Consider the following 27,777-nt stretch of genomic DNA (forward strand, 5'->3'; position numbering starts at 1 on the left):
TATAGAATTAGTCTTTTTGGCCACTTGTATGATGATTTCTTGTTGTTTTTTTCCAGGCTTGAATATATCGGTGAACATTGAATGCAATTGTATGAAAACATTCGTCAAAAATGTGTGTGGTTTAGTGGTAGAAAAAAGTCTACGGGTTTTGGTCCACATGAGAGCAAGTAAAATGATGAATGCATATAACAGCCTGATGAGTCACGGGCCACTCTGAATGATCCTGCCATTTGCCATTGGGAATACAGAAGGGGGTTGACACCTCCTAAATCCTCTTCTTGCTCCAGGGCAAATGTAATGGAATTTCAGCTAAGATACTGCTGCCTTTCACAAGCTCAAGCTATGAGAATCTCTGCCGCATGCGATCATCTACATTGCTTAAACAACAACAGCCAACTATTCGGCTAATAATCAGGTCTAACATTAGAGAAAGTGTTAGGTGTGTTCGACTTAAAGCAGTGCTGCACAGAGGGCGCAGACCAATTTTAACATTATTAAAACTACATACTGAGTGACGGAAACAATCTTTGTCATAGAATACACTTGTTTGTTGACATTGAGTTGACAGAGTTGACAAAATGCTTCTTTCGTTTCATTTATTTAAAAGATCTGAGGCGAATTATCCATTGCAATTTTCAATAATACATACCAGACTGATCTCATGAAATTGCGTGTGCATAACACGCCAATTCGTATTTCCATTTTTGGCGTGCTATCAGCACAAATACGCCGTTGACTTAACGTTACTATACTGTATAGACCATTTCACAAGATGTAAACAACACTGGTCCAGAAGCACTTCCTGTTTCAGTTTTTTAACACTACATAAAAGCTGGGATGAATTACAACCAACAGAACATTTAAAACTGAATCAAAAAGTTAAACAAACATCTTTAAGATGTTTTCTTTACATGTGAAATAAAGAAAACAGTTACAAACTGAAACAGGAAGTGTTTCTGGACCAGTGTTGTTTACATCTTGTGAAATGGTCTATATGACCTACCCCAACCCAGTCCCTAAACCTACCCATCACTGGGGTTAATCCCATTTATGAGTCTTCCCCTACAATCCTAGGAAAAGAAATATCGTTCCCCAGATGTAGATCTACATTTTGCTTCATTTCGCGCGGACATTTAACAGCGTGTACATACACGCGGAATCACTCGGACATTTAACGGCGTAGACAAACGCATACACGCGGATAGCTCAAAATGCGTATGGATAACACGCCACTTGACTTGAAAGTGGTGTGTATGTTTACACAAAAGTCATGATGTCATGTTGTACATACATACACTATATTATAGTCATGCAAAGCTCATGCAAAGCCATAAATAAAGCTGATAAACATTACCTGAGATACTTTTTGTGTGAGCTTAAATGCATAAATAATAAGCTGCAGTGCTACACATGAAATTCACAACGCGGACAACCAACACCAGTTTACAACGAATAAAGTGCCATGAAAGGTAACATTCAGAATAGAGCTAGATCTGTTAATCCATTGAATATCCATAGTCGCACAATCAACAACAACAACAACAAAAGTCCTCCTCTTGTAGACACGATCACATTTGAATGTGCTTTCATGGCTTGTAAAAGGTGACATTTTGACAATGCAGCTAATTGCCATGCAGGAAACAATGAATAGAAGTGAATGAAAAAAAAGGTTGAGATGTCAATACTTCCAAAACAACTCTTCTAACCTGCCATAAAAAAGTTAATCAAAGTCTTGAAAGAGTTGCATTTAACCCTGGATACCTGCCGATGATGAGATATCCATCGCAAAGCTCAACTCTGACGCATACAGCCTTAAGGACGTGCACCAAACACAAAAACCTTAACTGGTAAATGTGAAATGCAACCTGAAACTGTCTGTATTTAGAGGAAACAAGACTTCCTTAAAACTCTCAACAGATTCCCTCTGCCTATATATGTCCAGTTGTTGTTCTCTATCTCTCTTACACACACACAGCCGAAGCTGCATCCTCTCCAGCCTTGCGGCAACTTCCTGCATCTCCTGACTAATTTTACCCAGCATCCTGACCCATTTCCCAAGGAGCAAAAGGAAACAAGCACAGAGTGGCCGATGCAATGACGTCCATACGCATAAACAGCCTGATGCATTCTGACGGCCAGCCCAAACATTACCCTGTGAAGATTTCAGCGTGGCCTAAAGCTATCATGCACCAGCAATGGCTAAACAAGAACAAAGACTGGTCTAGAACTGGTTTAAAAGGGTACCATAACATACTTTTATCCTTCTCATTCTAAATTAATTTGATATTTGAAATCCATGAAATGGAATTGTAAATGCAGTCAAAACAACCAGTATATAAATACTGCAAACAGACAGCACCAATCCAAAATATATCTGTTTTTTCTTAGATTTCTCGAAAAAAAACTTTTTTTATGCCTTAAATATGTCACAGTATTTGAGGTTTCAATGTTTTTATATTCTTTCCTGCTGCCCTGGCAAGTTTTGAGTCAAACTGAAACAAGCCAGACAATATTTCAGTGTGGTTGACACATGGGTAACCACAGAAAACCCTGCACGCTACATAATATTCACTAAAACACTAACCGGGTGTAGCAGCCCAAACACTTGTTCTCCGCCTCTGAGATGACAGAAGGTTAATTTGAGAAGTAAAAAGTACAGTACAGGGATAGAAAGTAAGCTGAGGTTGTGTCATGCTGAATGGAACAATATTAACCAAAGGCTATTGTAGTTCTAATTGAAATTAAAGAAACATTTTGGCATTTCTTGCAATCATAGAAAAAAAAGTGCTGTAAAGAAAATGAAAGGCTATAAAATTTCTTAAAAAACAAAACAAAAAAAAAAAAACTAACCTGAAACCACATTGCATGAAAGGCACACTCAGCAAATTTCTGCTCACCTTTAACCGTTTTATTCAGATTTAAAAAAAATGCTCCACTTCTATTCTCAATCTCAGCTCCGTTTTATGTTAAACTCATTATTAGAAACTGTCACGACAAGACCAATAGTGTGATGTCAACATGGCAGCACCCATAAAGGGGCGACCTGCTTTTTCTAGAATACTGATATTGACTTGAGTCTTCATACCACGTTTATCATCATACCAATGACATTTCTTGACAGTCCAGTTCAGTTCTCTGTGTAAAACTTAAAAAAATTAATTACTGAGTGCACCTTTAAGAAACCCTCCACACAGACATCACATTGTATTAAGGGTTAGTTCACCCAAAAATGAAAATTCTGTCATCATTTACTCACCCTCTTGTCGTTCCGAGCCCGTAAGACTTTCGCTCATCTTTGGAAAACAAATGAAGATCTTTTTGTTGAAATCTGAGAGGTTTCTGTGCCTCCATTGACAGCTACGCAACTACCACTTTGACGCTTCAAAAAGTTCATAAAGAGGTCGTAAATCTAATCCAAATGAATTGAGTGGTTTATTCCAGATTTTCTGAAGAGACTTGATCGCTTTATATGATGAATAGATCTAATTTAGGCTTTCATCTTGTTTTTGGGTGAACTATCCCTTTAAGTATCAAAAATAGTTTATAATGCATCCGCCCTCTCAGATATGACAAGATAACCCACACCTACAGAAAAATAAATCAAATGATTTAAACAAGTCTTGGCCACTGATATAATTTACTTTATATTCATCTACAGTTCCCTCGGCATACTCACTGATTTATTAAAATAATTTGATGACTCTGTATATCTGCTGGAGATCACTTGTCCCTAGGCTTGACACTCCTGTAACGTTACTGACATAAACTTTCATGGTTGCTCTGAGCTGTAAATACAGGTCAAACCAGACTAGACTGACAGTTCCAACATAAGATAAGTTAGGCGTTGCCAAAAAAAAAAAATAAGCTATGTCAAATTCGCTTGTATATGGCAAATTAAAGTGGCTGAACTTAGCTTTATTTGTTTAGTGATCTCTATTCCTCTAATGTGCTCAGCAAATAAATACTCGCACATTTCACACTACTGATTTCAAGACTACATTATACACTAAGACACTTAAAACAGAAAAGTTATACATTTCCAACATTATATATTATTATTAGGCCTGCAATTATTATTAATTCAAATATTCTAAACTTAGAAAAGAGAGAGCCAGATGCAGCGACTTTTGCTTCCCACAAACAGAGGCAAATGAGTTACGTTACTTAATCCATCCATACAAATCAAAGCATTACATATTCACCCTGAAAGCATCAGGTTCAGTTCAGATATGAAACATGAATTTTATTAAAGCAATCCCCGTTTTGAGCATTGCAGATCAGCCCATCTGGCCTGATCCACGCTGCCATGATCCCTTCGCATGGACAGATTCTTAAACTTACGCACACCAATACAATCTTTGCCTCATGTTATAAAAATTAGGTGACAGATTGAGTTTGCGCCTATTCTTACCTTCTCAGCTGTCGTAGAAAAAAATATTTCCAAGTCCGACTTTAATTTCGCTTTCTACCGCAGCACTCCCTGATCGCGCGAATGTTCCCTATGGCTCTGCCTCACTCAACTTGTCCGAGACTCGCCGGAAGCCACGCCTTGTTTTGTTATCTCCGCCCAACAAAGAACGTGATTGGATAAACGGACACTGAGTGGCATCAAAAATCACCAATCACAAAACATACGAATCTTAGCCCTGCCCACACAGAGCGTAAACAGGTATGAACTTGAGTGTGTGGAGTCAGTGGACGACAGTGTCGACTGTCGACGTGAGTGCGCTTACTAGCAGAACCCAGTTTAGCGTGACGACGTCATGCAGTTAGTGAAGTCAGTAAACACTAAATATCGATTGGTAAGGTGATATTATCATAATGATAACACAATGAATTTTGGATAGTTGTTTGGCTTTCCCCCAAACATACAACCTATTTTGAGGTTGATTTTCTGTATGAACATTGCCACAAGATGGCACCATTGTGCTAAAATTAACAATTTCATTATTTTCCTCTATAGATACAGATACTACAAGCATATATCATATAGGTCTGGTATAATATGAAACACATTGCAACTCATGGGGTTTCTGCAACATCTCTCTATCATCCAAGCAAGGAGTCCCTGCATCACATAAACAACTCCCTTGTCAGAAATGTTCCTACCTTTTCTCACTGAAGGTTTTCTCTCTAGTGCTTTGTCAGGTGATTTCTTTGGTTGATCAAATGCTGCTTTCATCTGTGATACTTTCACAGACTGCGTTGGATCTAAGGTCAGATCAACCCGGGCATCAGCTGGCTTGGTCCATTCCTTCATCTTCTTCTGCAACTCAATAGTTTCCTTTATCATATCTGAAACATGTCTTTTCTGTGCACCCTGCGGTGGTTCCATGACGGTGGTCAGGTCGCTTTCTATTGTGTGCTTGAGGTCAAGCTGACTTATATGTTTCTCGTCTAACACATGAAAATGTGCATGTGTCGACAGCTTGTTCTGCTCTTTATCTCGTTTCTCGTTAGCTTGCATACTTATTAGGTTGCACATGGAGGAGGAATGTTGCACATCTTGTGCAACAGATGTGTTCGCTGCACTGTCTGCTAATGTAGATCCTGCATTGCAACCATCCTGGACCTGATCGGTCTGGCTTACAATGGAATAGGTTGATGCATTTGTTAAAATATTCAAAAAACAATGCTCTTGTTGAGAATAACCAGACAGAGTAACTTCTGTTTTCTTGTCCATGCCCGGCCTGTCATCTATGGGATTTGAAGCTGTCTCAGGACCAGCAATGAGCTCAGAGATGAAAGTATTTGCAGATGTTTCCTTACACGCATCCGTTTTTGAGCTGATGGTATTCTTGCCGACCTTGTCTCTTTCGGGTGTTGTCATGCCGCCCGAGTTAGCGTTAGCATCTCTCTCTAATCTCAGCTGTTTAGTAGCATCTTCTACATCAATCACAGCATTTAAAGAAGATGTACTTTCTAGATCCATCCTATGTTTAGTATCCTTCACCGTCTCTGGAAGGGTTTGTATCACTGTATGTCGACTCTCTAGACTTATCTCTGTGTGTACTTTAGCCTTTGCTGAAAGTGGGGAATCCTCTTTTTCATCTTTTTGCATAACTTGAACATCAGATTTAGAAGGGGGGTATGAATCCGTAATGGCTTCAGAGAATGTAATACATTTCTCATCTTCATAGCTTTGTAGCCAGGGTTTGTTTTCACCCAGCATACTTGCACTGGCAGTATTAGTTGTCACAAAACAACCCTCTTCCGTTTCTGTTCCACGCAGAGAAAGATCTTTTATCTCGTTTTTCTTTGCATGGGAACGATAGAGACCCTTTGAAGCAGATTCCAGATTTTCTCTTTCTTCAGTCTCTCTCATGCCATCTTTATTTTTATGACCTCCAGCGGGTGATCTCTCAAGTGAAGGTTCCTTTGTCCTAGGGCTCTCCAAGTCTGACACATTAAATTGCCTTTCTTTCTGAAGCTCATCCTGTGTGAATTCGCCTGCAGGTATTTGTCGATGGCTCTCAGTGTGACCCTGAGGTGACTTGGATGCCACTTCTAAGGGGCTGAGGTCCTCTGGGCTCTGCACGGCTCTGTTTTGTAAATCCGCACCTGCCAGCAATGAACTAGTAAATCTGGTCTTCATGACATCATCTGTTGGCTGACACCAAGTAACATTTTCTCTGGCTCCGCAGACATCCTTCATTGACCGCCCTTGGGTTTCGACGTTCTTCTGGGAAGAATGTTCAGTTTTTGGAGTTTCGGTTACAACCTCATCTGGATTCGCTGGCGATTTCTCCCTTATTCCTTCTTTGACTTGCTGAATTGCATCAGTGTCCTTTGATGTCTCCATTTGTGAGTTCATCACGAGGTTTGATGTGCTGGGCTTGTCAAACGGCCTCTTGTTATGCGACTCAGTCATGCTGGTCTTCAACTCTACATTTTCGGTAATGACCAAAGCTTTGTCTTGAACCATAAAGTGAACGTTGGTGTTGGCGTCCCCACCACATGGTTTTGAAATGTCCTTCCATTCCAGAATCTCCCAAGTAGGCCCGGCATTTGTCACCACAGCATCAAAATCTTGTTTTCTGTTCCCTTCTTGGCACTTTAGCTTGTCGTCATCTCCACAAACTGATTCCATTTCGTCCTTTACGGAAGCACTCTTCTTACTCCTGTTTTCTCCTTTGTGAGCACTTTCAACGCTGTCTTTACCAGGTGAGTCACACCCGAAGTTTTCCTGATGTTCTAGATAGTCTTCCAGCATACTCTCCGAGTCTTTTCTCTGGTGATCAGGTTCACCAGCCTTCCATGTGCCTTGCAGGCAGCTGTCAGACTGTGTGATTCCATTCGTCTGCTGTGGAGCCAGCGGTTCAGCCCTGCCTTCCTCACTACTCTTTCTTCCTCCCACTTTCTCGCCATCCCCTCCCTCCACAACCCCCGCATCCGTGGGAGCACACACCTTATCATGAGAATCCAAACTGTGCTCGGGTGTAGGTGATGGTGACTCCCTGCCTGGGCCTCCATCCAACCTTCCAGCGGCTGCTTTCTCCTCATCTGTCCCGACATCGTGAGTCTCAATGGTTGGATTTCCTTCCTCTGTTGCCCCCCCAGGGTCTGGGCTTGGTCCCTTTTCCTCTGATCCTGCAGAGCTGTTGTCCTGCACTGGCTCCCCCTCCTTGCCCTGGTTTTGTCCCATTCTGTGGAAAAAGAGAGAGAGAGAGAGATGTTATTGGGAGTGTATTGTGGCGGACCACAAGATGCTGATGATGGCATGACTCTGGCATGCAGGTTATGCCAGTGTTTATCGGAAATTCTCCCTCACTTTCACTCCCCTGTAAAAAGTTTTACACTCACTAATTGTCTCTTTCACCTTCCTGTCTCTACTTCTCATTTCAGATGACAATCACAGGCAAACATGACTTGCTCCGTTTGTGTTAACTGATTTAACTGATGTGTTTTTTGCTCTGTCTTCCTTGCCATCTTATTTCATGGCAATGAAAGACTTTTTGTCTCAGGAATGAACTGCTTATTAATTCAATGTGGTGGATGAAGTACACAAATCTTGAACTGGTGCCTGATGCTACAGACTGCAGTCTTTAGTGTACTTCTTAGCGCACCCGCCCAGTAGCACCTCATTGCAGTACACGAGATCCAGGGGGCGGAGTTGGATCCAGATATAAGGGGTGGAGATGGGTAGGATTAGGGGTGGGGTTAGGTATCAGGGGGTGGAGATGGGTAGGATTAGGGGTGGGGTTAGGGATCAGGGGGTGGAGATGGGTAGGATTAGGGGTGGGGTTAGGGATCAGGGGGTGGAGATGGGTAGGATTAGGGGTGGGGTTAGGTATCAGGGGGTGGAGATGGGTAGGATTAGGGGTGGGGTTAGGGTCAGAGGGCGGAGATGGGTATGTTTAGGTATGTAAGGTGGGAGGAGTTAGATCTGGATCCAACTCCTCCTCCTGGATTTCGTGTTCTGCAGTGAGGACCATCTCTCCCACCTCCCATGCTGGAGAAGCCGGTTCGAGTTAAACTAGGAGTGGTTCGAGTAAGACCAGCTACACATACAAATTCATAATTATTAGATATAAAATCTAAAGATGACATAATTGAAATAATAATAGATAAAAAGTCATAATTGACTATTTTTTTCAGAATTATGATTTAGCAAAGCATTGAATTTAAGATTAGAGCTATGGCATTGTTATGAATTATGAGGTGTCAGCACACACACGCTTTCAGGATCTCTTTCTTTTTTTTTGTTGATGTGAACTTGTTTTTTATTGCTTTGAGAGAAAAGGGTCATATTATCTTTGCTCATTTTGAACGAGACCACACCAATTCGGTTGCTCGTTAACAAGACTTGCTCCAATCAGATCACTGAATCTGTGAGTTGTTAATCACAGTAATCGGATCAGTTGAATTCACAACTGAATCATTCAGTGCAATTTGTGAATCAAATCTAAAAGAAGCGGATTAAAAAAAAATGATTCATTCACAAATTAGATATCATGTCTCTCTTGATTTTTTTTCACTTAAAAAAAAAGTTTCCAAACATTAAAATGCATTTTTTTTTTTTACAATGAAACACTTTGGCATAGTAACTGAGTAAATGATCATTACTATTCACCATTGTGCAAAACTAACCAAATGAAACAGCTGAGTGTATTTTACTGGAACCTTGACTTTGGTGGGAACAGTGTTTCTTTCCTCGGTATCTTGTGACTCTGAGCAGCCATTGAATGTTCATGCTTATCTTATTACATGAACTGTAATGTCAGCAGGAACAACAATTAGAGTCACAAGACTTTTCAGGAGCACTCCTGTAAAACACTGTCAATCACAGTAGGCCTACTGTACATTTTCACACCTACATTACATCAATTAGCCTAATCAAACAGAACCAACCTATCCGTCCAATCTGAAAGTATTTTGGGATAAATATGATGCTATGTCCAATATAAACAATTATAGCAGTATCTGTAGGCTACAGTTAAAAGGGATCTGAAAGTTTTCCGAAAAATAGGCATTTGGCTTCTCGCTGCACACAGCAATGAGGATGATGAGTGCGTCAGGCAAGTCAATCCCGAGACACACATTGGTTCATAAGCCTGCACTCTGTCACACATCATTTAAAGGGCTTACAGGCTCATGAAAGCCACTGATGAAATCTTACTTTGGGTCACACTATGGGATCAAACTCCCGCCAAATATATTGTGGCCACGGATCAAAAAATAATAAGCGTGATTCAAAAATGTAAAAACACATGTAAAATGTATATTGCACAAACTGGAAAAAAAATGCAAAATCACCACGAAACTTAAATGTATGTTTATGTTTTTCTCTCTTCTTTCCGTGTTCTGCGCTTGCTCTTCCAAATGTTGCAGTTCGAGTTTCATGTAAATTAGGAGTGAACATAAGCAGAGTGAACATAATATATATTTTTTTGTTTGTTTGTTCAGCAAGGACACAATAAATTGATCAAAATTGACAGCAAAGACATGACTATTGTACAATTCATTAAATTAATATATTAGCATACATATATTTTCTGTTCATCAATGAACCCCCCCCCCCCCCAAAAAAAAAAATGCATCATAATGCAGCACAGCTGTTTAAAAAAATGTTTTAAAATACTTTAAAATAAAATCAGTTATTTTAAATTGTAATAATATTTTACAGCTATTGCTGTTTTTACTGTATTTTGATCAAATAAATGCAGCCTTGGTGAACATAAGAGATTAAAAACAATAACAAAAATCTTACAAACCCTAAACTTTTGAACAGTAGTGTATGTTTTAGGGCTGAAGTTCAGTGAAGGTTTTATTTAAAAAAAATGGTCTTGCATTTCATATCACACAGTTAATTCCATCAAATAATGTGATTAACTTATGCATCCTATATTTCAATATTCATGAAGACTGCACAGACACAGCACAGAAATGCAAATTTTGTGAGAATTACCTAAATTTTAAGTGCAGCTAGAATTTTTTTCTAAATTTGTAAATTTAGAAAACGTGCAAAATAAAGGAGTCACTACAGTGACAACGTGTTTTGTGTTCATCTGCTTCACTCTCTTTTTTTTTTTTTTTTTTTTTTTTGAGACCTCCTCAACAAACACATTCACAGGAACTCACACGCAGAACTGGAGGCGTCCTTGTCATATAGTTCAGCAAAGTTGAAACGTGGCTACACAGTGATGTTTTCAATTCTGTCCTGGGACAGACTAGAATAGACAATTGATTTGCTCACAAAGCCATTGCATTGTCTCATTGCCCAATATTAAAAGCTCTTTATATAACTAAGTTTTATCTCTTTGATTTACCTTTGGTTTATAAATCAGAGAGTTATTGTTTAATGGGATGGTAGCAGTAATCATTTATCAAATGTTTACAGTCCAATTATCCTCATTTACTTCTTTGTAAAGCCCTTGCGGACACCGACAGGATTCCCTGTACAAGGCCATCTCATCTTAAACCTCCACAACTGCTCCATTGTGCTGCATCCGTCACCCTGACACTTAAGGCAAGTCACTTGATTTCCTTGTGGCTCGCTGCCTCTCCCATGCACGCAAATTCGAAAAGGACTGAACAACAACTATATGAAACATCTCTTCACCGTCTCAGAAAGTTGTATTGTCTCAATCCACAAGGGTTTAAATCAAAATCCAAGCAACTTGTCCAGCTCATTGGACGGTACATCACAGAATCAACTTCTGTGGCGACAATCTGTCTCAAGTAAAGAAGTGGATACTCACCGATACTCCCGTGACTGCAGCGTAACTCTAGGACAAGACCACTCTTTGTTGGATGGATGGATGTTCTGGCTGAGTTCTGCTGGCAAATGGGCTTTTATTACTCTCATGATGTCACAGATACATTTGCCTAATGCAGTAAGTCTGTCCCAGTGTAGAAGCACAACAACTTTCAGATTCAGTAAGATATTTAAAGAACACCTAAAATTATAGTTTTGTCATTTACTTACCCTGTATGATCTCCTTTCTACTGTGCAACACAAGATGTTTAGCAGAATGTTCACACTGCTATTTTCCATACCATGAAAATGGATGGAGACCAGCAGGGAGGCGAAAAACGAGGAAAAGCACCGTAAAATATGAAATTTACTTTTCGTTTCATTAAGATTTCTTTCTCAGTTGTTTACATTCACTTGAGACATAATGAAAAGACCGTTTCAGTGCAAACTTTTCAGTGAAACATGAGAATGAACGAATCTTTTTTTGAGTCATTTGGCTCATTCAACGAACAAAATGAACAAATTGACTCGGAAAAAGATTCATTCATTTTGATGAACGAGTTCGAACAGGAGAGTCACGAACGCGCATCACAGAACAGAGCAAGGCGAGCATTTGAGCTTATAAAACTTAAACTTTGTTTTTTTTTTTTTAAATGAGCGATCGTTTCGCTTGATAAGACCCTTATTCATCGTCTGGAATCATTTAAAGCCCTTTGAACAGTTTGCAGTTTGCGCTGAAACTGTCTTTTGGACGTTGAACCGTTTGGTTCCCATTGAAGTGCATTATATGGAGAAAAATCCTGGAAGGTTTTCATCAAAAACCTTAATTTCTTTTCGACTGAAGAAAGAAAGACATGGACATCTTGGATGACATGGGGGTGAGTAAATTATCAGCAAAAGTTTTTTAAAAAGTGAACTACTCCTTTAAGATTGAGACACTTTTCGAGGCAGGAAAGTTTCAATCTCTCAAGAAGCCTATGGACTATGGGAGGAGTGATCCAGCTCTCAGATTTCATCAAACATATCTTCATTCGTATTCCGAAGATGAACGAATGTCTTACGGGGTAACTTGGAACAACATGAGGGTGAGTAAATACTGACAGAAATTTCATTTTTGGGTGAACTACAACAGATCTGCCACTGTCCTAAGGCCTTCATTTGATTTGTTCTCAAAGCAAAGGCCTTTATTCAGCATAAAAACATGACATCACCATACTACTCTTTTATCCCACAGCAGGTTACTGGTACAGTTTATATCCTGTGCCAACTAGGCATTCTCAGTTTTATGTCTTTAAGAATCTCTCCCTCCGTGTTTAATTTAGTTCTTTGTATTTAGAGATTCAATTGTTCAGGGAGCTTTTTTAAGCTATACACTCATTTGATCAAATCCTACACACATTCCACCAAGGGTGCAATGGTACTAAGTAACAGTGTGACTGTCTTGCGGCACTGTTCTTTTTTAAAAATAGCAGTAGGCTAAGCGTAAAGACAAGTGTACTGGACCTCTAGTGTAAACTGAGACATGGTGGTAACAGAGATACATGACGTGAGGAGAGTATGGTATTAGTATGGTACCACTTTATCAGTATTACAGCCGTTGTACCAGTCTCTGAGGCCAAAGTTTAGAAGTTTCCTGATATAATTCACAGAAGGGGAGTAGACACTGCGATCGCATAAAGAGATACTGACTAAAGTTTCTCGAAAAGAAACTGCAAATACAAAGGGAACAAAGCCATATAAATCTTCCTGTTATGTGACTGGTCACCACGGCAATGATCATAACAGGATGCTCTCGTTTTTCTCTTAGATAATAAAGGAGAAATGACTTCAGCACACAGTTCACTAGGCATTGAGACTGAAGAGAGAAAACAGGCTTTTGTGGAAGAACTTGGTGACTCCTTCTGTAAGGCCATCAGGAGGACATATTTATTTCACAGACCCCCAAAAATATTTGGGCATTTCAGCCACACTTAAAAATGTATGATGTCACTGCATTATATAACAAAATAACAAACCAAGAGGCAATTACAGTAAGTAAATAAGTTACTTTTTTTTAGAACTAAAAAAGCTACATAACCAAATGTATAACGTTTTTACAAAAATATAGAGGCCAAATCAGCATATTATAATGATTGTGAAGGATTATGTGAACTAAACACTGAAACTAAATTGTAAAATAGATTAAAATAGAAAAAAAAAAATTTCATTTCCAATAATATTTTTACAATATTACTAAACCAAAACAACTTATTATGGGACAAATAAATGCAGTACTGCATTATTGTTACTGTATATCGTATTGTAACTGTAAGATAAAACAAGACATACATTATTGTTGGATACTTTGTGTCCTCAAACATATTTTAATTGTGACAAAAGTGTCCAAGTAATTGTTAGGGACCCTTCATTTGCCTTATCAATAACTAAAGCATCAACACAAAATAAAATCTGGACCAATCAGACACAAATTATTCATTATATTTAATGAATAATCCAGCAAACTCACTCTCCAAACAAAGGTCTATGAAACTTCCCCCAAAACTAACACACTGGCAGAACCCGGAGTCCTGTTTCAGGACACATTAAGACTGATAAGGCTTTTTGCAACCACAAAAGGAATTTGCAGAGACTTGTGACTCTCACTTAATTCTTTCTGAGAAGGAGAAATAAACCCTTTTAATACTATGTACTATATATAACCACTTAAGAAATGTATAAACATGCATCTAATTTTCCCATCTCATGATTTTCCTATTATGTGGTTTGGCCTGTACTATTCATTCTCTCTTTTAAACTATTCTGGATTAATGTTTCATACTTGGATATATGGTTAACCAAAATGGTCAGTCTCTATAAAAACCAATCTTCGCCCGCCATTTGTTAATTTACGTTGCATTTTCCTAACTTTGTGACGTATTAGTATTATAAGAATCTTAAATATTCTTTTGTTAAACACCCAATCAAATGACACGTTCAAAAGCCTGCTTGAACAAAAGGTTGTAAAGAAATTCGCTAGGATCCTAACAAAATTCGTCCTAATCCTAACAAAATCCTAACTTACATCCAGAGGGTGACAGCGAGCCAACTGCCATTTTGCCCGAACTTTATTTGATTGTGTTCAATCTGCTTAAATATATGTACAATTTAAGTTTACTTAATCCATTTGTGTTGGATGACATGACTGATTTGTGTTGTATTAACTGAAACTGGACGGTGCTTTTTCCCAGCATGCTTTGCATATGGTTGAATTAAGAGAGAATAAATGTTAAAATTAAGTGTTATAGTTGTTTGTTTTTAATAAATTTAGAAAAGGGAAGACTTGACAGTGTGTAATTGTGTTTAATGTAAAATGTTGAAATTATTAAACCATTTAAATTACAGTGGGTTACCATTGTGGAGAAGAATGGAGCATTTTTTTTTTTTTTTTTTGCATTTCTTTTGCATTGATTGAATGAGCATGTTAATATTAGCATTCAAGATGCTAATATGTGCTACTGATAGCAAATAGCTAGCTATAGTATATCAATTTAATTATGCATCACTGAAATAAATGAAATATAAATGAATGAATGAATATAAAATAATACCTGCATGTCAGGAAGCCATTACAAGTTCACATTGAGACTACTTAAATTGGGTCGGTTAAAATTAGTTAATTTCATGATGTTGAAGTTACATGAACAAATGATGTTTGTTTAGCGTAGTTATGTGGAATCTGTTGACGAAAAAAAAAAAAAAGTAAAGCCAACATATCATTTAATAGATTTTGACGACAGGCTTTGAATAATACCCTACAGTAGAATTAATAAACAATTAACACTGAGTGTTCAAGGCACAACGAGGTTAATTGATTGTAATATTACTTTTACTACATTAAGTTAATGCTATTAACTGATCCATATATTCATAATCAATTATAACAAATTAGTATTGATTATTAAAATTTACTACATTTACATGTCAATGATCGGTTTCTATTGTGTCTCACACAACAATAAAATGTAGGAGTGTACAGTAGGAAAATGTCTGCCAGCTTTAAAATGTGCCCATGTAACCCATTGGCCTCTTCCTTAACAGGCAACATTATCAAATGGGAGTTAACACAGAACAATGCCTCTAGTGCTTCTGGGTAAGGCACTTGATGTTGATGACATAAGACAATGCAGGCAACCAATAACATTTAATCTGTAACTGATCCATATATTCATAATCAATTATAACAAATTAGTATTGATTATTAAAATTTACTACATTTATCTCTATCCTTTGATCATAAATGACAATAATCATGTATTTTCTGCTTCCTCACTGATTTGTCTACTAGCATAACTTTATTTCTTTACAAAAGACCAGTTATAAAGTACCAGCTGCATTTCACCCCAAATGAAATGCACAGACTGATCCTGTGCACTTATTCTGAGAAGACTTGAAGGACATTAACCACCCTCTTACAACCTCAAAGCCTGCAATAAAACCTCTGACGTCATGCACACAAGGAGGTCTAGCCTGTAGTTGCATAAGCTGACTGCTCTAAAGCCACAACCGTGCCAAGAATATGAGCACAGATGGCACACTATGATGTCATAATACTATACTATGTGTTAACCAATCCAAAAAAAAGTCTAAAATGGCTTACATTAAAGTATGAAAAGAAAAACAAAAAAGATTGCATGAAAAAGTTTATTCCCATAATAAACACATACAGTACATCAACAAAATGTACAAAGTGCAATATGCATTGAAACTACAGCAAATCTGCAGTACAAAGGAAAACAAATTACTGCATACTTAATAATGAGAACCATGGTGACCTGGTGAGGAGAAGTGAGCGCTCCTATTTTGTGCATTGCTAATTCACAAAATGACGCTCAATATCCAACTAGAGGAAAATCTATGGATGATTTGGTAACAGAACCAATGTAACATTTTTTTTTAAAAAGCCACTGTCTCTCCCATGCAAATAGCTTGAATCTATGATGGTTCCATAAGCAACAGCATCACCAAATGTGTCATTTAATATCGATTCTCAGCACAAAACTTTGGTTATCACTTCATACTTTAAAAGCATAAAATCCTTCCTCGCTCCTTTGAAAAGGAAAACCTCCCCAAACTTGACAACTCTAACAGCTTTCATGAGTTTGCAGTGTCTTCATCTTTAATCAAAATGAAATGATGCCACATGTCAATGATCGGTTTCTATTGTGTCTCACACAACAATAAAATCTAGGAGTGTACAGTAGGAAAATGTCTGCCAGCTTTAAAATGTGCCCATGTAACCCATTGGCCTCTTCCTTAACAGGCAACATTATCAAATGGGAGTTAACACAGAACAATGCCTCTAGTGCTTCTGGGTAAGGCACTTGATGTTGATGACATAAGACAATGCAGGCAACCAATAACATTTAATCTGTAATCTCTTGACCTCAATATGGCATCAGACACAAAAATGGCAAAGACTTCGGTGGGAAGAAGATTGTACAGGGCACATTCAAGGAGGATGCATGTAACTGTTCATGACAGAAAACAGCTTTCTGGCTTATTTTTCCTCTTAGATTTTATATTCAGGTCCCAGAAGGAATATTAAATAGTGTTGATACTTGTCCAGTCAACCAAAAATCATTCAGGCAACCATCTATTCTACAGGATAAAGGAACTGATTCAAGTTGACTTTCAGATGGAAGTACCGTGAGCAATTCTGTTATATGACCAACATACATATTTACATACAGTGTACACGTGAGGAAGCGGAGACGAGTCTATATACTATGAGCCTGCTCATGTTTTTAACATTAAAACGCACACACATTCTCTGAAAGGGTTTTGTGTTCATAAATAGTTCACAGTAATGGTGTAGCCGCTGTTCAAGGCACCGCTCACTCGCACACACTCGCAAACGTCACATTTCTGTCGCTCAAACTCAATGTGGTGGCATAGATACGTGTACAAAATCAGTTTAAAAAATATTGGAAACGTATGCTGCATAATAATAAACCTCAAGTACTTTAACTCGAGCTGTAATCAGATCAATAAAGGGCTGTTGACACCAGGATATGAACAAACTTCATAGTTGGATTAATGGGTTTGTTATCAAAGCTTGTGTGATCACAAAAGCTGGTATGGCAAGTGTTCTCAGACACAGAGGTGATAATCACTGTCAAAAACATGTCTGGTACTTTTTTTTTCACCCCAAATATCACATAAAATCTATAAAATCAAAAACAAGGAATTATATTTTGCTTAAAAGCTTAAATTAACATTACTGTAATGCCTAATATATACATGTATGTATGTATGTATATATATATAATTCTTGGTGCATTATTTAGATTGTAAAGTATTTTAAAATCATTGTAATATTTGTTGTATGGCTTTTATTTTATGCCAATTATTCAAGTAGTAGTAGTATAAGCAGTATTTGCATTACACTGCCTTGGTATGAATTTCATTGAGAGCAATGTTTATGGTCATAAAAAGGGGGTTCAGTTACTAAATGCAAAATATAATTTAATAAAGTTTAACTTTTTTTTTTTCTTCTGATTTTTTGGGCCGAAATGTGACCTGGAAATGCTTTTGTGAGATTCACCCACACAAAAAACACACTCACAGTTTAACAGTTATTGAAACCATTCCACACCTTTCCCTTGTAATTGTAGTCTGATGTTGTTTCAGAGCGACCATCTTCAGTCCAATCTACCTTACTTTGATTTCATTATGGAAAATTGACAGCGAGTACAAAGAGGAAAAAGAGTTCGAACAGTAAAGCCATTATGTGGTGGGAATCATCTGCAAACTGCAAAATCTTCAGTTCCGGTTGGTATGAACAAGCCACTGCCTCTGCAACAAGTCCTTTAAAATAACAGTCACTCTTTACATGAGTAAATGATTCATTTGCATCACATTTGGAGCAGCTCTTCTGCTAGAGAAACTACTACGGAGGAGTTTGCAATGATATAAAATCTCTACAAGAACAAGTATGTGCTATTAGAGACTGTAACAGTAACATTTCCCCAAAACCCTACCGCCATTTTGACAGCAACATGGACAGTCACATTCGTAAGATCGGAAACTGCATCTATGAGCGTTTCAGTGGATTGAAAACAGCAGCTTGAAGTTGCCTCCGATTTGTCTTTCAATACCATCATCAAGTATTAAAAAGATGGCAGAATCCCAAACAAATCTCCTTTTGGTGGTCCTCCATCAGCTTTCCCAATGAGCCTCCACACCACACTGCGTTGAAGTGCTGCCAGTCATCCTGTTTAGTTATCTGCCTGGCTTACGAACAGTACTATACTGGTATGAGGTACTACTTTGAAACCTGTGAGTTAATCATCAGTGCTTTGTGAATGATAAAAGAGTCCATCAGCATACAAAAAAACGTTCCTAATCACGGCAAAAAGTCCATTTCCTTTCACCATCACGCCAGGAAGCAAGAGCACAGCAGGGTGTATGATTTTTTTGAAAGCCTTTTCAAATGTGTGACCATGTCCGAAGGAATATGTGACTCATACCGGGCGACAATTAAGTGATTTATGGAGCGATAAATGGGTGGGCTGATGGAAACATTACATAATAGTCTATTTTGACGCTTTCAAGTAATGGCCTCTGGGATGGCGAGTGCTTATTTTGCTTCAGAACAGCAGAGAGGAAAACCTCATGAACTGTTCGTCACTCAGTGCAATACACATCTATTGAGCCAGTCCAGAAGGTTTTGGATTCATAACAGAAAGCCATTCTTTTGTAGAAGACACTGTTTACCCAACTAGATCTGTTCTCCTCAAGAACTTCTGTGAATGGCCAATTTTCCCCAAGTGGCTGAAATGTTTAAAAAATATATAAATATAAATATCTCAGTAACATTGCTGCAGAACTCCAGGTGAAGCTGAAACCAAAGGTACTGTTGCTCTAAAACTGTTGCCCGCTGTCAGCTCTTGGACTCTTCGGGTCCAGCTTCGCCTTGGTTGAAGACCTCCATGTTGGTGGAGGACGAGGAAGAGGGGCACGGTCTGGCCCATTCCGGGCTGAGCGAGTGCTCAGGTTCTGGGGACAACGACAGCATGAGAAGGGTCCCTGCATCAGAGGAGCATGCCGAGCACAAGTCCTCAGATGAGAAGGTGAGGCTGCCTAGTTTGGCGAGAGAGTTGGAACGCTTTAGTCGAGAAGGTACAGTGAGTCCTGCAAGTCGCATTCGGGCTTCGATTTCTTGGGTACGTTGGCGCACAAGGCCTGGTTTGCCGCGTACGCTGCGGAGGCTGTCGCTGCTGGAGCTGCGGGTGAGCGTGGAACCATGCGGGGAGGAGACCGGTGTCTGGCCACCTGACCCGAGGACCGCCAACAAGACTTCATTCGTCAGTGGCACTTCTGCTTCGGGGGTGAACTCCGCCCGTGATCCAAAAGGCAATTCACTGGAATTGTTTGTTGCGTCCTCGACTTTGCTTGAACCCGCTCCCCGGTGCTCGTTTGCACGTGCACGCTCCTGGAAGAGACCGGAGAGTTTTTCCAATCGCTCTTTCCGGCGACGAACGAGGCCAGAGCGTTGCAGCTGCATCAGGGTCTCTTGTTGTTGGGGAGAACAAGCGGGCTCCACCTTCTCCAAGCCCTTCATCTCTCTCTCGTTCCTGTGTAGAGCAGAGGAACCTTGTGCATCACTCATTTTCTGTCTGAAATCTCCTTCCCCTTTGGCCTCAAGCATCGGAGTCCGGTTCTCGGTTTCTTTGTCAAGAGATTTGCTTTCTGGCTTATCTTTACGCCCCGAGGGCATTGCATTGGCATCAAGGCACAGATCTGAGGCAAGCTTGCCACACTTGGCTGTCATGGGCAAGTTGGCACAGGGTGGCGTCTGAATAGAGATATTGGGTATAGAGATAACACTGTTGAGGAGTAAAGGGGCAAGGCCTTGTCTGTTAGTCTCCAACAGAGCACTCTGGGCGGGCTTGGAAGCGAACAACATACTAGGAGCAAGCCTCGGCTTAGCGTGCTGCTTTAGATGGGCACTTTCCTGAAGAAGAAAAGACAAGAAACAACGATGTAATGCAAATAATATGTGATGCAAATGGTGCTAGGTGCTAATACTTGGTGCAAGAAACTTACAGTGAGCTTTTGTTGCGTTCTGAGGTGGTTATTGTTGTTGGAGTTCTCATTGCACAGATGGTTCAGGCTTGCAAGTTCAATCCCCTCTTTATTTGACAACTCCTCACTATCCTTCCTTCCTCCCTCATTTTCATCTCCTCCCTTCGTTCCCTCTGCTAACGCCTCCATTTCTGCTTGCTCTTTCTGAGCCTCCTCTTCATCCTCCTCCTCCACCGTGCTGAACTCCAAACGTAGACGTAGTTCCTCCAAAGGCTCCGCCCCTCGAGAACAGGTTCGAGCGGTCGTACCCTCTTCTGGGACACCGAAATGGGGTAAATGAGGGCCGGCGCGCCCTTCGATGGTTTCATCGTCGAGAAGCGCATCTTGCTCCACATCAGAAACCTCGATGAAGACACGATTTACATCCACCAGAGGCGGTGCATGGACAGGCGTGGAAGGGTTGCTGTCGAGGGCCGAGTCAGACAGGCGGCGGAAGTAGTAGTGGTAGTTTTGTGGGTGGCCGGGGTCAAGATCTAGGCTAATTGGAGAGGAGTGGGCGGTAGGCTCGCAGCATACGGTGACCCTGGGGTTAGTGGGGTCAGGGGTGACGTGATCCACAGTCTCTGCATCCACACAGCAAGGGGAAGCAGCTTGCTCACAGTCAGGGTGATCGCAATCTGAATCAGGATGCCACAGGCGGTTATGACGCTGCTTACTGAAAGAAAAAAAGACAATTCTTTTGTCGTTTCAAACCTGTGTGACTTTATTCTCCAAAACTGAAAAAGAAGATAGTTTCAGGAAAGAATGTTTCTTTGATTAATCGATTTTTGGATAAATTATTTTATATAAATTTTTAATTTATTTATTTAAAATTACTTATAATTTATAAACAAAGAAAGAAAAAAAATGTGTCGTGTCTATACAATGAAAGTCAATGTGTTCCAAAAGCAACACTGGGCCCTAACTTTTATTTTAAAAAATAAATAAAAAATGACATCTTTCAAAAAATCTGGTACAGAGAGGAAAGAAATGTATACAAATAAATATTTTAGGGTAATCCATTAACAAGTAATACACATACCAGATTACAATAAAAAAGCTAATTTCTCTTGTACCTGGCATCCAGTATGCCCTCATACTCCGCCAGCTGTCTCATGAAGCTGGCATTGGGACGGGTGATACTGCGCTTCTGTTTGACAAAGTTATATGCTTTCTCCAGAGTCCAGCCATTCTCTTTCATTGCATATGCTATTACAGTAGAGGCCGAGCGGCTTACGCCCATCTTACAGTGAACCAAGCATTTGGATTGATTCTTTCTGTAGAGTAGAGAACAAAACAGCACGGAGGGCGTGACAAATCATAAGGAAAGAGAAAAGTATGTTACTTTTTTAATAGAAAAGTGCCTTACTTTGCTTTGACAATAAAGTTGTAGGTTTCATTCCAGTGAGCCAGCAAGTCTGTGGCCTCGTCGTCATACACTCGGATGTTGTGGTAGCAGAATGTTCCTGGGAAAAAGTTATCTATTTCCCTTGTAACATTTAAGATGTAGCCCACCCTAAAAATAGCAATGAATTTAAATGAGGAGATGCCATTATTACATCTGGACAACAATAGAAATCCATACTGCATGCAAGTTTATTCCTGTTCCTTACATAAGGGACTAAAAATACACCCTGCTTCTTGCAGTAAAAGAAACTGCTTTGATGCTTTACTCTGAACTTTAGCTGAAACGGGAGAAAATGTTACCCTTTAAGAGGTGATATGATACATACTCACCTTAAACCTTCACATTTACCGAACATTAACCCATTTACAGAAGACGTCTCTTGAAAAAAACAACAATTTGGGAGGAAAACAAACTGTGGATGCCAGTAAAAGGTGAAACTCACCCAGTTTCCTGAAGTTCCTCTAGATTAGAAGCGTTCCATTCAGAACCCTGAGAAACAAACGATGCAAATCACTGGCTTTTTAGGGAAATTGGCATCTAGTGCCCCATATATGACAAATATCATCTGCTTTTCTACATACCTAACAAGCTTTACATTAATAAATCCAAACTAACTTCCTGGTCAAACTTCTTAAACAAGTGCTTCAGCTTTTTCAGCTTTTATTTTGTACATATTTAACCAGTCTGTCTTTTTATGCAATTTTTCATCATTTTTTTTTATATTTTGGATAATTAATTACTTTATTTTTAAGGATTATTTTTAATATTGGGGTAGGGTCAGCTGGGGGAGATGTGATTTGCTCATCATTATATGATAAAACAAATAAAAAAGAGGGGGAAACTATGGGGTGGTGAATAATATGGCGCAGTGAATAAGACACATGCCTTTGGTGTGAGAGACCCGGGTTCAAATCCACTGCAAGACACCAATGTGTCCCTGAGCAAGAAATTAACCCCTAATTGGTCCAGAGGCGTGCGACCTCTGACATATATAGCAATTGTAAATCGCTTTGGATAAAAGCGTCAGCTAAATGTAAATGGATCTGATAAAAGCAGCACTAACCAGATAAAGGTGGTCAAAGATGAGAGTGGCTTTGTCCATCTGCCCAAGAATAAGCAGCATCTCATTGTCTATGAACTCTTTGTACTCTTTCAGGTTGCGGTTCATCTGTTGTTCCAGCTCACTACGAATCTAAGGAAAAACACACATCATTATTGAGTTGCAGACTCAACAATTGTTGTGTTTACAACTGTTGTTAAGATCAGTCTCTTGAAATCTGATAATCTGTTCAGCCAAAACGCATTGCTGGATCCTGGAAGCAAGGTGTCTCAAATGTTTCTTCTGTGACCACTTATGATTTTGAGTCTTTCGTGCAATATATCACTCAAAATGTCAAAGTGTAACTGTGTTTTTATGCACTCTGCATTTCCCGCTGACCTCTTTGGACGTGACATTTTCAAAGTCCTGGTACATCATGATACTCCTGAGTCTGGATTTGATTAAACATTCTGTCCTCTCCCTCTCTGTTGGCCTGAGAAACAGAAACAAAACACAATGTCGATCAAGGGTTCAAGATGAGCATCATTTCAAGGTGAAGGTTGCTGTTATTTTATTAATATTATTACTGTTTAATCTTTAAAAAAATTCTAAACAAAATATATAAAAATCATATCCAAAAAAACTACCCACACAATATATTTTTAATTTTACATAGAAATTAAGAATTTTAAGAAATGTACTATTATTTGTTTGTTTGACCATCATGATTAGCTCAACACAGCAATCAATTGCTCTAGCTCACTAGCTCAACCAATTGCATTACACCCTCCTCTTTTAAAACTTTACTCAAAGTGCATCTCCTCAGTTCCTACAGATACATGAAATTGTGACAACCCTCAACAAATATGTCTAGTTTTGCTCAGTCTCAGTTGGTCACAAAAGGACAATGTACTGTAGTTTTCACAAGAGCAAAGGACTCTGCACTCACTTGTCAACAAAGACTGCAGGAGAGTCTGGTCGCAGTGTTTCCAGGTCCTGCATGGCATTCCACTCGTTGATGCAGCTCTGTTCAGAGCCGATACAGCTCTCGTAGTACCCCGTCCACGTGAGCGCCATGCCGCCGGGGAAATAGTTGTACCTTCGTGACACCTCACATGCCTTGTGTAAAATCTGCAATGCAGACCTGAAGGAAGAGCAGGTTAAAAGTGAGCAAGATGGAGAGACCTGTGCAAATGATACAAGTTTCTCTTTTTGGGGTCCATTTACTATGGCTTCACAATAAAAGAAACTATAATCTTAAAAATGAGTCTCAAATTGAGTTAAAAATGACACTGGTGAAACATAACCCTAATCTCAGTTGATTAAGGGCATTTCCCACCAGGCTCATTTGTTTCGGGACCTCGTGAGTTTTCTCCCTCGGATTCAGCTTAATTGGGGATATATGAACAGCAATTGCGCTCATATCTGCACCAAAATATTGCAACATTGTATTCCCAGCTTCAGAATGAGCAAAAGATCTACAGGTCTAAATGCTATAAAATTGCATTGGAACCAGCACTCATAACTTCTGTTCACTAAAAAGGTATTACTGTGTTTTTTGGTCAGTATGTTGGATATGGCAATCGTTCAGTAATCACTGGTTTAGTTTAATTTATTGGTATATCAAGGTGTCATGTTCAACATGGCTTATCTGATGATCTGATATACACTACCATGGTACTACCACAGTATTTGTTTGAATGAGACACCAGATGGCAGTGTGGCACTCTATTATATTTAAAGTCCCAAAGCACCTGAGGACATCTGAAAAACAGTTCACTCATGTCATCTTCAACCCCCTGAGGAGCTGTTTTTCTACCTCAGTAAAAAACAAGTGCATAAATTCACCCAGCCAAGTAGACAGTGGCTCTTGGTGAAAAAAAAAACAAAAAAACTATTTAACTTCACCTGATTAAGAGAGTTGATTGTAAGACAAATAATAACATGAAAGATTGGAAATAAGTTCTGAATGATTTTTTAAATTATTATAGAGTGGTTTAGGGTGAATTAAGCACTTAAATGACCTCTTACACAGTTTAGACAAGAAAAACTGGTAAAAGGAGAGCCATTGTTGAACATGACCACACAATCCTTCTAATAGGTCAGCATGTTCTACAGACTGAAATTTCTAAAAAGTGAATTTAAATTGCTCTAGTACATTAATTATTGACTTTATTTTCTCACCACATGGCCTGGACTGACACCGGCTTGAAGATGTGCGTGCGCCCGGCGGTAGTCATACTGAAGCCTCTGGAGACATGAGAAGAGAGGTTAACTAAGGCCATCACACGTCATAAAAGAACTACAGCATTTCTAAATAACAATATACATAATGAATGCTAGTTAATATTGCCATATTCTTCATTTCAAATCAAAACTGTTTGGAATTAATGCTATCTAGATCTGTGCATTAAATGCTGAAGTGGCCAGCAGTGCCGCATTTCCTCTCCATTCCCAGAGGGGGCAGTACTCACCCATCACCATCTAAATGAATCTTAGTGTCACTCCACAGTGGCAGCACCATCCCAATAGAGCAGTTCTTACTGTGAATGAAAGAAAAACACCCTTATTTTATGTCCTGTAATGTCCCTGCAGGAGGAAACAAAACTCCTAAACGGTTCTGTTTGAATGAAGTCACCTGTCTTTGTTGCTAAAGTCCATCCCCAGCAAGATGTTCTCCTCAGTGTCTTGACGGCCATTTGTGTAGACTACCACCATGTAACGCACACGGTCTGACCACGCACTCTCTAACCGCACCGCCTGCACATTACAGTTTTGTTTAGTGCAAAAACAGAGCCACAAACACAATATATTAAAATATATTATTAAACATATTAACATACTGAATTGTCTTACAAAAATAGATCACCTGAAAACGAAAATTCAGTCTTTATTCACTCACCCTCATGTCTTTCCAAACCCGTATGTTTTTTTTTCACTGAGTAACACACAACAGGAGCATTGTGAAGAATCTTCACAGATTTTTCACCCCATACACATGTCAAGCTTATAAAGAGCTATAAAACTATATTTTCTTCTAAACCTTTTTGACTCCAAGGCAAATATTCAAGACAATATTTGAAGACCCTCCTATCTAAGCTGATATGTACCTATGGTACTTCTATCGTAACAAAAACGAATAAACTAATTGTTTAGTATGTTAATAAAGATTGTGTTAATATAACTTTTTAATTCATACATACAGTATTGCTTTGTGTAAGGAAAAGACTGAAATCACTGACTATCCACTGGAGCTATCAAAAAGATGAATAGACTGTAAAAATGACATAATTTGACACCAAACGCCATATGTTTTTGTGATCAAAGTCATTGAATGTACATTTTTTTAATATAGAATAATGATAAAACTGTCACGCAATACTATTTTTTGCTTTCAGAATCGCATCCAAAATAAAAGTTTGTATTTGCATAATATATGTGGGTGCACTGTGTATAATTATTTTATATATATATAAATACACACACATGCTTGTATATATTTAAGAAATATTTTCATGTACATAGATTTATATATAATTTATATTATATATAAATATTTTACATATAAATTATATATTTTTTCTTAAATATACATGCATTTGTGTGTATTTATATACAAAATAATTATACACAGTGCACCCACATATATTATGCAAACACAAACTTTTATTTTTGGAAGCGATTAATCGCGATTAATCGTTTGACAGCCCTAGTCTTGAACCATTTTTATGGTGCCACCACAGATCGCATATATTTTAAAATGATTCTTTTGTAATGGGTTTGGAATGTCATGACGAGGTTTAGTTAACAATGACTGAACTTTCATTTTAAAGACAAATGCAGATGCATGCACAGAAATCGACATGTCACAAGTGATTGACACTTGTATTTGTATATTTCACCATTGAGCCCTCAGTAACAGCTACTAAGACATTTAAACGTGCCTTTACACACACGGCAAAGGAAAACAAGCTTTAGGCAGCGCGTTGACAATAAAACCCATTCAGCCTGACTGCACGTAACTCACTGCCAAAATGTTAGTCACTGACAGCTTGTGTGTTCTCTCACCAGTTTGATGCGGTCTTCAGATCGAAGAATGTTGATCATCACCTGTAGATGCTGAGGTAAGTCACCTGTTGAGTGAAACCATTGTTACAATCCAAACAAAACCATGACGACTATTTCGTTTACATTGACACCAGCGGCGTCTCAAACCCATATTGGAAATCTATTGAAGAAAAACAACCACTACAGTAAACAAGCTGACTTTAAAGTGATGTCATAAAAGTAAGGAGTGAACTAAGGTTTATAAGAGCAAGCATGCCAAGAAGAACGCCTGCTGAGTGATACGAATCAGTCTTTAAGTGTTGGGTGGGAAGACAACGGTATGCTTTTAATTAACGTTCTTTATAGCGCTGCTGATTTTACGAGGATCCAGAGTACAAGTGTCCAAAAATGCACAAAGAAAATGTTCTTGCGTTTACATGTCTCATATAATATAAATTGACATGAATAAGCAACTTTCGGTTGCATTGTGATCAGGTATGAGTAAATAAGTTCTATCCTTTGTGCCAAAGGTATCTATAATTTTAAATCTGACAACCTTGAAAGTCATCTTATTCTAGCCCCGCCCCTTTTGATGCAAGTCAATAAGAGATTCCAAGTCTTGAATACACACGATCTGTTTACATTTCCTTCTCCTCCTCAACACAGACGGACTAACTCCTCGGACTGTGGTGTGTTCCTACCCAAACAAACTTCCTCCTACTCTTGTAGGCTTTGGCAGAATCAATGAAGCTATGATGTAACTGCTGTGGGACATGTGGGAGGCCAATCAAAGTGTGCGAGGAGGTTAAGAACAAAGCCAGAAACGTGAAAACCAAATAAACTCAGATAAAAAGATAGATCTTGTCATGTATACTTAACAAAACAGATGATGTTCTCTATGGTTTATGGGCTGCTTTGCATTTGGGACATGTATGAAACGAAGGGGTATGTTTTCTCCTCCAACAGAACAAGCCTCTTGGT

General features: G+C 38.9%; 3 protein-coding genes across 5 annotated transcripts in view; all 3 read right to left on the minus strand.

Moving 5' to 3' along the window:
• Nucleotides 1-4,545, minus strand: part of coro1ca (coronin 1Ca) — a 47,780-nt gene extending 43,235 nt beyond the window's left edge. The window contains exons 1-2 of one of the 3 annotated variants that reach the window (XM_039658622.2): nucleotides 4,412-4,516; nucleotides 3,257-3,293 (exon numbers count right to left, since the gene is read on the minus strand). In XM_039658622.2, the coding sequence (XP_039514556.1) occupies nucleotides 3,257-3,293 (37 nt within the window). In that variant the 5' untranslated portion in view covers nucleotides 4,412-4,516. Of the gene's footprint in view, nucleotides 1-1,761; nucleotides 1,835-3,256; nucleotides 3,294-4,411 lie in introns of those variants that run through there. The other 2 variants (XM_039658624.2, XM_039658623.2) reach the window with 2 other exon arrangements.
• Nucleotides 4,546-4,972: 427 nt separating this feature from the next.
• LOC148981745 (uncharacterized) lies at nucleotides 4,973-7,645 on the minus strand. The gene has a single exon (XM_089130702.1). The coding sequence runs from the start codon at nucleotides 7,643-7,645 to the stop codon at nucleotides 4,973-4,975; it is 2,673 nt and encodes an 890-aa protein (XP_088986828.1).
• An 8,218-nt stretch (nucleotides 7,646-15,863) lies between these two features.
• Nucleotides 15,864-27,777, minus strand: part of ssh1a (slingshot protein phosphatase 1a) — a 39,225-nt gene continuing 27,311 nt past the window's right edge. Inside the window, exons 4-15 of the mRNA XM_039658794.2 lie at nucleotides 26,818-26,882; nucleotides 25,388-25,509; nucleotides 25,224-25,292; nucleotides 24,934-24,999; nucleotides 23,699-23,893; nucleotides 23,149-23,242; nucleotides 22,774-22,902; nucleotides 22,153-22,199; nucleotides 21,672-21,818; nucleotides 21,379-21,579; nucleotides 20,285-20,978; nucleotides 15,864-20,192 (exon numbers count right to left, since the gene is read on the minus strand). Coding sequence (XP_039514728.2) covers nucleotides 19,119-20,192; nucleotides 20,285-20,978; nucleotides 21,379-21,579; nucleotides 21,672-21,818; nucleotides 22,153-22,199; nucleotides 22,774-22,902; nucleotides 23,149-23,242; nucleotides 23,699-23,893; nucleotides 24,934-24,999; nucleotides 25,224-25,292; nucleotides 25,388-25,509; nucleotides 26,818-26,882 — 2,903 coding nt within the window. The 3' untranslated portion in view covers nucleotides 15,864-19,118. The remainder of the gene's footprint in view (nucleotides 20,193-20,284; nucleotides 20,979-21,378; nucleotides 21,580-21,671; nucleotides 21,819-22,152; nucleotides 22,200-22,773; nucleotides 22,903-23,148; nucleotides 23,243-23,698; nucleotides 23,894-24,933; nucleotides 25,000-25,223; nucleotides 25,293-25,387; nucleotides 25,510-26,817; nucleotides 26,883-27,777) is intronic.

This window comes from Pimephales promelas, chromosome 4 (assembly GCF_988280905.1).
Source record: "Pimephales promelas chromosome 4, fPimPro1.hap1.1, whole genome shotgun sequence".
NCBI lineage: Eukaryota > Metazoa > Chordata > Actinopteri > Cypriniformes > Leuciscidae > Pimephales > Pimephales promelas.

What these genes read in the sequence shown, in the direction of transcription:
- LOC148981745 (XM_089130702.1), bottom strand. Translation starts at nt 7,645, where the DNA reads ATGGGACAAAACCAGGGCAAGGAGGGGGAGCCAGTGCAGGACAACAGC.